The sequence below is a fragment of the Girardinichthys multiradiatus genome, chromosome 14 (assembly GCF_021462225.1).
Source record: "Girardinichthys multiradiatus isolate DD_20200921_A chromosome 14, DD_fGirMul_XY1, whole genome shotgun sequence".
Classification (NCBI taxonomy): domain Eukaryota; kingdom Metazoa; phylum Chordata; class Actinopteri; order Cyprinodontiformes; family Goodeidae; genus Girardinichthys; species Girardinichthys multiradiatus.
In genome coordinates this window covers 25,364,570-25,377,520 of record NC_061807.1, presented here as the reverse complement: position 1 = coordinate 25,377,520, position 12,951 = coordinate 25,364,570, and the positions used below count along the sequence as shown (strand labels likewise).

The 12,951-nt window shown below is 39.2% G+C and overlaps 1 protein-coding gene across 5 annotated transcripts in view; it reads right to left on the bottom strand.

Annotated features, from left to right (window-relative positions):
- Positions 1-12,951, bottom strand: part of elavl2 (ELAV like neuron-specific RNA binding protein 2) — a 42,142-nt gene that overhangs the window by 6,835 nt on the left and 22,356 nt on the right. For 4 of the 5 annotated variants that reach the window (XM_047385592.1, XM_047385590.1, XM_047385593.1 and 1 more), the window contains exons 4-7: positions 7,883-7,986; positions 2,917-3,070; positions 667-892; positions 228-266 (exon numbers count right to left, since the gene is read on the bottom strand). In XM_047385592.1, the coding sequence (XP_047241548.1) occupies positions 228-266; positions 667-892; positions 2,917-3,070; positions 7,883-7,986 (523 nt within the window). The remainder of the gene's footprint in view (positions 1-227; positions 267-666; positions 893-2,916; positions 3,071-7,882; positions 7,987-12,951) is intronic. The other variant, XM_047385594.1, reaches the window with a different exon arrangement.

The window sequence follows — 12,951 nt, the reverse complement described above, 5'->3', positions numbered from 1 at the left end:
TACACGCAACCTTTGAATATTAATATCTTCATCTATGTTTTTCCACTCCTACTGAACTATGTGCATAAATTACAGGCAATGTGTGTTCACACATTCTGTGAGTGATCTCCTGTTGAATTGGTGCAACCTTGAAGCTGTAACTACCTACACAACAAACTAAGCCCTCCTATTAGGTTGATCATCCCTCGGGATCAATTAAAACAGATTTCAAAAGAGAATCGGATTACCTTTTGACTCCATAGGCCATGTTCAGCAAATTGTCCAACCTTGAGGAAAAAAGAAAAACATTTCAGCAAATAGTTTTGTTGAATATAATGCATTTGATAAGATGACAGATGAAAAATGGTTCTGATACAATGATTAAAATCAATTGTTCCACACAAGGGAATCCCATGACTTATATGGCCTTTAATAACCTGCTGACAACCTACACACAGCCAAGTCAACAGACTTCAGTTTATACAGAGTTGGCTTTATTGACATGTTACAAGAAACTCTTTCTAGAGATCAGTATGGTGAGTGGGCTGAAAATATTTTTTAATTGAAACACATCGACTCGGGATTCAGAATTTTATATATTTCAGAAAATGTGTGGGAAAAAAAATAAATAAATAGGGTGGAGAATGTAATTATGGGGTTGAATCATTCGGTCGTCTGATCAGATACCTGAAGCGCTGTGCCTGCTGTGCGAGGGGTCCTGGGTACCTTCGATTGGGCGATTGATATAGCTGGGACAGCAGCGCCTGGCTGGTCTTCTGGCTCGGGTTGTTTGCAAACTTGACTGTAATGGGTTCGGCGGCACCGGGTGGCTTCTGACAGTTCAGACCCTTGATGGCCTCCTCAGCCTCAACTCGCCGGTCAAAACGGATGAAGCCGACTCCCCTGGAAACACCTAGGGAAAGCAGACCAACCCTTCAGTACCAAACCTTTGACATAAAAACCAAATGTAATAAAAATTACACATCTAGAACCCTATTCTACTGAAACCTATCCTAAATACTATTTTAATGTGAAGTGATGGAGAATGCTTCCTCTGCTACTGCTGACTTAAGCTCAGTTTGATATTTTTGACCATCACAGTGGGCTTCTGAGATCGACATACAGTAGATCTCTTTATGGTTCCTATTGTTTCATCACATCATAAGTGCATTTATGGACATTGTTCTTTACTGCTAAGCTGATATTTAGTTCAACAACTCTTAAGCCACAAGATACTTAAACTACACAATTTACACGGGCCTTTCCAACTAGTTCTGTTGACAGATTATTTTCTAAGGTCATGCAAACTACATCCTCTGCCGCATTTCCCAAATCGTCTTTTTAGAAAGTTGGTCAAACCTCTGACTTCACTTTCACTATTCAAGTTAAAAAGGTTTGCTCTTGTTTTTGTTACCTAGAAAACATTGCTCAGCTCTATTTTGTCATCGTCTTCAATGAAAACCAGTATGCCAGCTTTTATTTCTTCACATTGAAAGGTTACAATCCATTGTTCATCTTATATTATGCCCGTTTTAAAAGCTGCTGCATTAGTTCCCTGCATGTTTCAGGAGGGATTTTAAACATCTTGGGCCTTTCTATCTTACAAAGTTGCTTTTAACTTGTGAACCCCCGTGGGCCCTGAGGTCCTCCGGCATGGTCTATTAGCAGTCCCGAGAGTCAGAACACGCACCTCCAGACAGGCTGCTTTACTTATATTGGAGGTCACACCCCTATAATGCCCCCCCCATTGCAGAGTCATTTTAACTATGTCAAATTTATTTTCTAAATACCATAGATCACAATAGGAGTCATTTAAGGTTACCTTTCCTATAGAAAAACAGGTCTATGCATTGTCCTTTTATGAAATAAAATGATCTTATTTTCACAATGCTGTCATGTCTGCCTCTACAACTTTGTCCTCTCCGTATCACTCACGGCAGGCAGCCACAACACGTGTGCACACACGTTAACTCATACTCCCGTCGGTAGAAAGACCAAACTGGAAAATATGGAGCAACCACCTGCATAATGACATAAAATGTGTTTTTTAAAACGCCCCACGGAGTTGAGCCGTAACTCTCCTACTCTGTATTCAACTAGAGAAAATGGCCCAATTGCTCAGGCCCCGCCCCCATCAAGCAGCAGAGATCAACACGTCACTGCATGAGGAGTTATGACCCAGATTGGCTGTCAGACAGGAAATACTACCCCTGGCTGTACAAGACTGATCTTGGTAATTAAGCATGCAAACATATTCATGTAATAATTGAAGGATAAAGAGAACAAAGCTGGACATATAAAACTCCCTAAAAATCATGTCTCCTTTAAGTGCTTGCGTTGTTTAGGCCCCCCATTCGTAGTGAAAACAGTATTATGACCCCGCCACGGCATTTCATGAATTAAAATTGGCTGATCCGTTTCTAAAGCCTTTTAGAAACTTAGAAAAACTGACTTAATTAAAATAATACTCATTTCCCCTGAAATCATTTCAAATCAAGTTCCTATTTGCAGGTTGTACTAGAAAAAATCAAATCAAATGTAAGCAGATCTGTTTGTTTTCTTTCATAAGGATTCTACTTTCAAATGATGGCGGAGAAACAGAAAATCTAAGGCATCATAGCTTGAAGAACAGAAGCCAAAAAGAATTTTTTTAATGTGTGAAGAGATTGAAGGAAAGAGAAACGTTAAAGCACCGACTCTTTACTTTACAGCTGCCACTTTCATATTCTGTCGATGCATATTTATGAACAGCTCTAGTGGAAAATTGCATTTTGGGGAGAGTCTCACACCAGCACCTCTGACGCACTTCTCCTTTTGGGGCAGCGTCATTTTGTTCAGCAGTCACAAAACGAAAAGTGGAAAGGAAGAAAAAAAAAAAAACATGAAGGTAAAAGCAGAAACAGAAAGGAAAAGGGGAGGCAGTCCTGTTCTACTCACCGGTCACCTGGTCCACCAGGATACGTGAGGTAATAATGCGTCCGTACTGAGAGAAGAGCTGCTCGAGTTCTTTCTGCGTCATGGTCTTTGGTAAGCCACTGACGTACAAATTTGCATCTCTGATGGAGGCGGAGCTTGGACGCGCATAGGAAACCTGCCGGGGGAAGTTTACATGAGCACCACAACGTAAACATCACAGCAGCATATGTAATAAACTCATTACAGACTCATTTCCGCGTAGGCCATTCATCACCTTTGATGGTAGATTTGTTTTAAGACAAGAACAGAAACTGATCAAAGCAGAAACGATACAGGTGATTCTTAAAAAATTGAATCTTGTGAAAAGTTCAATATGCCACCACACTTATTCCTTCCACTAAATGTTCTATGAATATGCTTGGAACAGCAATGACCTTTGTGGCTCCTCCTCCTGGTGGAGGTCGTCAATGACAGTCTTCTGGACATCTGTCCAGTCAGCAGTCTTCCTATAAGAGTGCAGCCTGCTGACCCAGACTGAGGAACCATTTAGAGGCTCAGGAAACCTTTGCCAGTGTTTTAATTCATGGAGTCTCATCCTAATCAGCTATTTAACTCAACACTACAATTTTCACAATATACACATTTTGAGACACCAATTTTGGGGGCCATATACATAATTACAAGAAATAAAGCTTGAAATATTCCAGCCTGTGTAATGAAGCTATATAATACTCAAGTTTCACTTTCTGAAATGACAAAATATTGAATTTTTTTCCACAACATTTAAATTTTTAAAGCTGTACCTGTACATGCAAACAGCAACCTATGGTAGCATCTACCCAAGTCTTCTCATCTATCAGTATAAGTAGAGAAACTCCTTCAATGATTTCTCATCTCAAACACAAAACTTTAGGCTACTAAGCATTTAATTAAAACACATTTTCAGACTGATGACTCAGTCGATCAAACAGATGCAAAACTCACTTGAAAAACAAACTTTAGTTTTGAGGCAAATCCACATTTTTAATTCTTGAGTGAGTTGAAATTAGGAGGACTGCAGAATATTAAGAAAACATGTGAATGCTGATTGTTGATGGTGATATCGGTTAAAATTAACCCACATTTAAATAATGTCTTTACCTTGATCATTACGTTCTCACCATTGTTTCAGCATCTGTATAACCAAAACCCATATTAGGTACGGGCATCAACTGTGATGACAGTCCATCCAATTGGCCAAATACAGGTCCTTCTCAAAATATTAGCATATTGTGATAAAGTTCATTATTTTCCATAATGTCATGATGAAAATTTAACATTCATATATTTTAGATTCATTGCACACCAACTGAAATATTTCAGGTCTTTTATTGTCTTAATACGGATGATTGTGGCATACAGCTCATGAAAACCCAAAATTCCTATCTCACAAAATTAGCATATTTCATCCGACCAATAAAAGAAAAGTGTTTTTAATACAAAAAACGTCAACCTTCAAATAATCATGTACAGTTATGCACTCAATACTTGGTCAGGAATCCTTTTGCAGAAATGACTGCTTCAATGCGTCGTGGCATGGAGGCAATCAGCCTGTGGCACTGCTGAGGTCTTATGGAGGCCCAGGATGCTTCAATAGCGGCCTTTAGCTCATCCAGAGTGTTGGGTCTTGAGTCTCTCAACGTTCTCTTCACAATATCCCACAGATTCTCTATGGGGTTCAGGTCAGGAGAGTTGGCAGGCCAATTGAGCACAGTGATACCATGGTCAGTAAACCATTTACCAGTGGTTTTGGCACTGTGAGCAGGTACCAGGTCATGCTGAAAAATGAAATCTTCATCTTCATAAAGCTTTTCAGCAGATGGAAGCATGAAGTGCTCCAAAATCTCCTGATAGCTAGCTGCATTGACCCTGCCCTTGATAAAACACAGTGGACCAACACCAGCAGCTGACAAGGCACCCCAGACCATCACTGACTGTGGGTACTTGACACTGGACTTCTGGCATTTTGGCATTTCCTTCTCCCCAGTCTTCCTCCAGACTCTGGCACCTTGATTTCCGAATGACATGCAGAATTTGCTTTCATCCGAAAAAAGCACTTTGGACCACTGAGCAACAGTCCAGTGCTGCTTCTCTGTAGCCCAGGTCAGGCGCTTCTGCCGCTGTTTCTGGTTCAAAAGTGGCTTGACCTGGGGAATGCGGCACCTGTAGCCCATTTCCTGCACACGCCTGTGTACGGTGGCTCTGGATGTTTCTACTCCAGACTCAGTCCACTGCTTCCGCAGGTCCCCCAAGGTCTGGAATCGGCCCTTCTCCACAATCTTCCTCAGGGTCCGGTCATCTTCTCGTTGTGCAGCGTTTTCTGCCACACTTTTTCCTTCCCACAGACTTCCCACTGAGGTGCCTTGATACAGCACTCTGGGAACAGCCTATTCGTTCAGAAATTTCTTTCTGTGTCTTACCCTCTTGCTTGAGGGTGTCAATAGTGGCCTTCTGGACAGCAGTCAGGTCGGCAGTCTTACCCATGATTGGGGTTTTGAGTGATGAACCAGGCTGGGAGTTTTAAAGGCCTCAGGAATCTTTTGCAGGTGTTTAGAGTTAACTCGTTGATTCAGATGATTAGGTTCATAGCTCGTTTAGAGACCCTTTTAATGATATGCTAATTTTGTGAGATAGGAATTTTGGGTTTTCATGAGCTGTATGCCAAAATCATTCGTATTAAGTCAATAAAAGACCTGAAATATTTCAGTTAGTGTGTAATTAATCTAAAATATATGAATGTTAAATTTTCATCATGACATTATGGAAAATAATGAACTTTATCACAATATGCTAATATTTTGAGAAGGACCTGTATTAGAGAACTCTGCTGTTGACCAGAATTACAAGGTTTGCAGCTTGATCGATTGGGTCAGAAGTCTTTGATTAGTACACAAAATGTGTAGGATTCAATTTATAGGGGGTATGCCCACATGTTTTACATGTTGCCTGATTTAACATACCTTGATCAAATTAATGGTCTCATAGGAGGCAGCTGCAGAGCTAGGAGACTGATGGAGCAAGAACATGTCTAAAACCTACAGGACACAGACCCTTGAGGACTTTAGATGGACACCCCTGCTTCAAAGGGTGTTGGTCGTTTCAACCTTTGCATTTTGCAGATTTGGCATTTTAGCACCCAACTTGTTCGGGTATGAAAAAGGTACAGTTTGCCACGAGTAGTCAGCTATTGCCAGCCTCGGATGTTTTGTCAAATTGACAAAGAGGTCAAATTATTTGAGCCCACATAATCAAATTGCAGAAGAATGACTACAACTTTGCCAAAGTAGCCCTTTATCCCCACCTCTTTTACGCCTTCAACCTCAGTCATGGAACATTCTGGATTTAGAAGTGCCAGCAGCCTTTTGAAGATCAAGAAGTTGTTTTTTTTTTTTTATTCAGATTTGCTTTTTCTTACCATTTTATTTGTTTTTAATATTTCTCATTTTGTCTCGTTATAATTTTATTGTGTTTTAATGCTTATACTCTATGTGTAGCAATATAATTTGTTTCCGTTAACTTGCTTTGAACATAGATGCAAATGACAACGTCCTTCCCTTCAATAACTGCCACACCTTTGGTTTTAGAGTTCGAATTAGATTGAAGTGTGAATGTCTCCATGTGTTAAATTTGTAGAATATTTTCACCTTGGAGGAAACAACTGGATAAATGTAAAAGATTAGCTTAATTTAACTACAAACTGGTTTGAAAAAAAAAATCAATGAATCAGTGCTGCCATAAAAGTAGGAATGATTGAATCAAGTCACATTTTTATTTAAAAAGCAAAACAAGAACAACTTAAGTTGACTAAAACAATATGAAATATAAGTTGTATGTAAGCCATGACATCATAGGAAGTTCCATAGAGATGCAGTGTGGGATTATCCATTTTTTAAACAAAGAAAAGTTGACATTTTAAACTAAACCAGTAATTGAATCCAATACAAAGCAAGGAACACATCCAGTTCAAATGCAGCCGTTTGTGCGCCAAGAGCATTTTAGGATGGAATTTTAGGAAAACAATAAGATTCGATTGATCTTATTCACAATTTGAAGACTTATGGTTCTTTAAACTTCATGTACAAGAATCATGCAGCTATACTATAATCTAAGAAGCCTTCTTTTATGACAGCAGAATAGAGAGTCATCCCATTTGATAAACCCACCCCAAAATCTGCTCTGACGTGAATGCAGAAAGTGTAAAAGCTGCAGCCCTATGAATGGATTCAGAAGACTCCGTCCTCTCACCTCTACCTCTCAGTCTCACCTTCACACTTTATTTGATGCTAATACGCACAAAGTGTTCTCCTCCAGCAAGCTATGGCTTATTTGCACATCTGAGAGCAGCAACAGAACTTTAGATGTGCGACACAAAGAAACGTTAGCATGTCCTACTTTCAGGGGCACGAACTGGGAGATTAACGGATGCACAGACAACAAGAGAATAGGGCGATTGCTTGAAAAAGCGATATGGATTGTAACATGCCACATCGATGCCAATTTTTCAGTGCTGTACAATAAAACAAACATGCATCTTATAATTTTGTTCTTTTCAAGCAGAAGTATTCTAAAAAAAAAAAAAGATTTACTTTAGTAAAACGAGTAAAATATGAAACAAAAATATCACTTAAGAATAATCTGACTCCCTTGTCCAGAATCCGACAGCACTTCATGGAGCAAATGAGTTTCCCCCCCACCAGCATGTCGAGTGCTATGTTGTCTGATGAATGCTAATGGCAGCCACCTCCCCGTCAAGGCATACAGCAGAGCTCCTGCACATGCAACCATAGAAACAGTTCTGCTCTACTTGAGGCCCAAGCAAAGCCGTCTGTGCCCAGATTAACAATAGGCTCCCTTTCCACCCCACAGTGTCCAGGCATTATAATGCTTCAGCTCAGCCAGCAGATATGAACAGCACATATTGGAGTTGTTTTTATATCCAGTACCTTACCTTGATGGTTTTAGTCTGAAGTCTCAAGCCATTTAGGGTATTGATGGCCTTTTCTGCATCTTTTGGGTCCACATAATTGACAAATCCATAGCCTAGGCTCTGCCCTGCAAAACAGGCCAAAAACAAAAGGTATCAGACTGGAAGTGTAAAAAATGGGTTGGAAGAGAAGAACAGACTGACATTTCAACATAACGTGGACGCAATGACCTTTTATAAATCATGGGCCAATGCAATTGTGGAAAAAGGATGGATGCCATTTTACATCAGCTAAAAGACCAATAAGTAGCAAAGGATGGTGTTATGGTCAGCTATTCAGGTCAGAAGTCCATTCTCGAATAATCTGTTTGAATAACAACTCACAGTATAAACTCAAATATGTTTTACAACCAATACGTTTGAAGCTCTTACAATACATGCCTGTGAGGACAGTTTTTATTTTTTATTCAGCTGATCTCAAACTGTACAATAAATTGGCACCCACTCTGTACACAAACCTACTGAGATAACGCCAGGTTTCTCCGGTTCCTACACATTAATACTGTCAAAACTAAACATGTCAAATCAGTAACTCTGGAGATGCTGTTAGATGAAGAGTATAAAACGGTCTCATTTCCACAGTGGGGATAAAAGTGACAGAAATTAAGGTTAAATAGTTTACATTAGGGATATTTTATAATCTTAGCCTAAAACAAACTGTGCACATTTGAGATATATATAAAAAAAATAATCAGACATCCTTCATACCCAGAATTAAAGGTTCAACTTTCAAATACTGGAGGGGGGAGTTTCAGTGCTTTGTCAACCTTTACAGTCTAACAGCTGCTGGGAAAAAAAATAAAATACTTTAAAGCCAGAAATTTGTAAAAAGTCTGCTCAAGGTTTAAAAAGGTTTCAGTTTTAAAATGCACTTTTCTGACCAAGATGTTTTGAAGCCACATCTCAAACATATTCACCATAACATATGGATGATGCTGATCGTCAAAGCCAGTCTCTTAGATGTGCCTCCATTTCAACAAACCTGAATCAAACAATTAGTACAACAGCAGAATTCTGCAGAACTTGACTAAACGATGAGTGAGGAAATTTTTCCCTCAGGCTCAGGGGTGTTGAACCAGAGATGAATCAAACGACAGCAGAACAGCAGTCCTGGAGGGTTTGAATTTAACACCCCTGATCTAGTAACAGAACCACTGCCTATAGCTGTAAACAGAAAACTCATTGTTTGGACAAAATGTGCAATGGATATGTGGCCGCTTCGTGGCACAACACAAGAAAAAAAAACGGGGTGAACATTCCTACTGTTCTTCTGCTTTCAGTAATCTGACCCACATTTCCTGAATTAATAGGACAGACTTCTAGGGTCAGCCACCGTCCGTCTCAGATCAAACGATTTTGTCCAAAAAAATAAATAAAATTACATCTGAGACAAGGAGCACCACAAGACTAAGGGATAGGAACAAAAAGGTTCAACTGACAACTTCAGCAGTGAGACAGCAGTGTGACTATCAAACCAACCGGAGGCGTTAATCAGCAACAAGTCTCTGGTAAGAAATTATTTTTTATTTACTTTCATGAGTAGTGTCAGTACAAAACATCAGTCAGTGTCTGCTTTATGAAAATAAATTCAATAAACGCTCTCTCCAAAGGCCGGTCTGTATATACGATAAATAGCTGCAGCCCTTGGGTTGCATTTTGTCCATCAGTGCTCGACAGCATCGTATTAAACATGGCTGTCTCAAAGTTCATCTAATGTCACTCTTTTGCAACTTTTGTCTGTGTTCCTTACTGCCTTATGCTTTTTCAAATAATTTCAACTGCAAACCTTAAATTATCGTAAGCGACAAGCCAGGAAATAATTTAACATATTTTTACAACTTTCAAAGTGCGAATCCAACATTGACTTAATGTAGCTTTATCATCGTCTTTAGAGCTTCTTTTCCAGTCTAAAGCAATCGCTACACCTACTTTAAGAACGCTTGAACCCATTTTAGAAAACTTCCATCCAGTCCAGTTGGTCTCAACTCTGAGGAGGAAAATATTTTATTTCACTCTTTCAGATGATCTAAAAAAAAAAAAAAAGTCATGCTTAAAAGTTGTTAACCAGTAAAAAGTTGGAAGGTTTGGATTTTTGGCTAGAATTCAAATGTTAAACAGGACATAAAAACACCTCCTAAACCAACACCACATTAAAGTCTTAAAACTACAAGTGGAGACAAAACACTTGAATTTGGTGATTAAAGCCACATGTCTGTATGGTACTTACAGTACTTTCCATTCAGAGTGTGGCTAGCACCTGCTCACCCATCCATTTTGTTGTACGATAAAGTCACTCCACAGACAGGAATGCAGAGTTAACTCATTACTCATAACTTTTCTTTAAGCTTTCAGTGTGACCAAAACGTTTCTCAAGCCAAGTAATTCATTAATGGGTCTGGACCTTGAGTTGACATTTGATTACTCTGCAATTGACAGACTCCCTACTGGGTTCTTTGTCACGTTTGCTACCGCAAGAGGAAAATGAGAAACCGGGGTGCTGTGCACAGTCTGACACAGAAACAATAGAGCTCTTCGCCCACCTACTTCTCCCAAATCGTATCAACAAGACATTTGGAGATGTGTCTGGCAGTAAAAGTTCTTTCTAGAGCCAAGTACATGAGACAGCTTCCCAACTTTGCTCAGGTTTCTCAGTGCACTAACTACATGGTTTTGGGCAAGTCAAACTGAGTGGGAGTGTATGTTGTGATCAACTTATGATTGCCCATGGGCATCAGCTTTTTAAAAAACAGGGGAAAAAAAATAATCTTGGATCCCTGGTTTAGAAGATTACTATTAAAATTCGGCTGTTCAACCTCCAGTGTTTTCCATTCCCATTAGATGTTACCGTTCTACTGAGTTAATACTTACCCTTGGATCGGCTTTGCTACTATGAAGTTTCTCCGAAGACATAACTCTTCCCACCTGGTAAAATAATCTTTAACTCTAAATCTAATTAAGACATCATTAACCTCCTGATGCTTTTATAAAAGACCATTACTTTATTCTAAAACAGCCGACACTGTCCCAGCATCCACCACTGCTCTCACCTACCAGTACAAGAAAAAACCCTTCGTCTCCACTGTGCTTTCACACCAGAAGCCATTTACTCCACTTTAGATGGACCAGAGTTTGTTTCCTCCCATACACCATTCAGATGATCCAAGCTCATCCAACAATGGAAACTCTGGTCTGCCTGCTCATAAGAAAACCTTGGTGCAATCCGGTGACAGCGGAAATGCAATCAGACTACCCAATGAACAAAAGAGAAAAATTAAGTCAAAGGGAGGAAATGACATCGTGCATGTACGATTTATGGGAGGTGTATGTGATTGGAAAGCTTAAATCCTCTGCTTCACAGCAGCATGTCAGTCTGTTCCTCTGTAGTGCTACATTCATCTCATGTACAGAGCAACATAAGGCGATTTAAGCACATTCATCTGCATCTCTATGGCATAAACACCAGCATTCTTAAACTCAACAACTACCTGCCGCATTGCAGGGTAGCAGAACTAGTTATTACATGTAAATTACACACTGCAGGGTGTCGTGAAAATGGCACATCACTACAAGCTACCTTGAGACATGCCACCCTGAAACTAGAGAATGTCTGGAACATCTTAATGGACTAAAATTACCCAGCATACGCAGGCTTGGATGTTTACACTGGAAAGAGACTTGCAGCTGATAAGCAGTTGCAAGTTCCTTTCCCGACTGCTGACACTTCAACATGAAGACTCTTTTCCAGTGTGTTATTTGTTATGATGTAACAAACATAATGCAGTCAGTGTGTGTTACATAAACTCTAAACAGTTATTTTCAGAGATGCTACACGTTCTCCTTGTGGAAATGTGTGTACCATTTGCAAACTTGTCTAGAATTTCCCACCATTTTTGATACAACATAATGCTGAAGTTGGCTTCTGATTCACCATGTGGTCTAAAAGCCATCTGGTCCAACTTGGATAAGCTCTGATTCAAAATCTGTAACTTCCACATTACAAATCTGGACTAGATTACAGATTCTACAAAAACAAAATGTATGAGATTTGGGATATTCTGATTTAGTTTGTAAAAATTCATGAGGCATTTTAATGCTTTAGCATCTAAAAATCGAACCCCATTTGATCACCAGTTCTTAGTTTAAAACTGATCTAAGAGGGTCTAGAGGCCCAAAAACTGCTTTTAGTTTTCCAGGGAGGATGCAGTCAACTGTGGGTTGTGTCAGAGACTTGAATCCAAATAGGATAAATGAGATGGTCATTGCTTCCATTTCATCTTTAGGCACTACAATAAGGAACAAAGTCTGGAAAAATTAGCATTTTCCAAGCCAATCTTTTTGAAAATATTTTTACCACGTTTTTCAAGACTGCATGGGAACTTTGCAGTTTGATTCATTTTTAGTTTATTCCAGTAACATAATGTACCATATATGATACAGGGCTTCTATTTGCTGAGCCGTTTTTCGACTCGCCCACTTCCCTTTGTACTGCTGACCTCCTGCAACCTCCAATTATATAACAAGTGCATCATATTCAAATGTGTGCATTGATCTGAAAGTAACTAAAACTGAACCTCTGGCTTTTCCACACCAATTTGCCAATACTGTCAATACATCAGAAAAAAATAGACATTTATATAATGGACAGTTATAACTTTGCAAAAAGTAAAATGAAATTATATCAAACTCATAAAGTTAGGATGAAACTGCCTTGAAATCTTTGGCTTCTGGCGAACAAAAAAAAAAAAAACAAATCCCCATGAAAATATGGAAAAATTGCATTTTAAAATAAAAAACTTCATTAAAAAGGATGCCAAAATATGAATGCACCAAGTTGCTTTAAGCATCTCATTCGTACTTTAATTTTGTTTCCCAAAAACAATTGTCCCAGTTAACAAGTTTATGAACTTAATTTCACCTTGCATATCCAATATAGCCAACAGGAACACGTCAAGCCTTTGAAACGAACAAGTAAAATGACACTTCTAGTTAAGCCTGCAGGGCTTGTTGTAATGCACACATTAAGCCTTTACTGA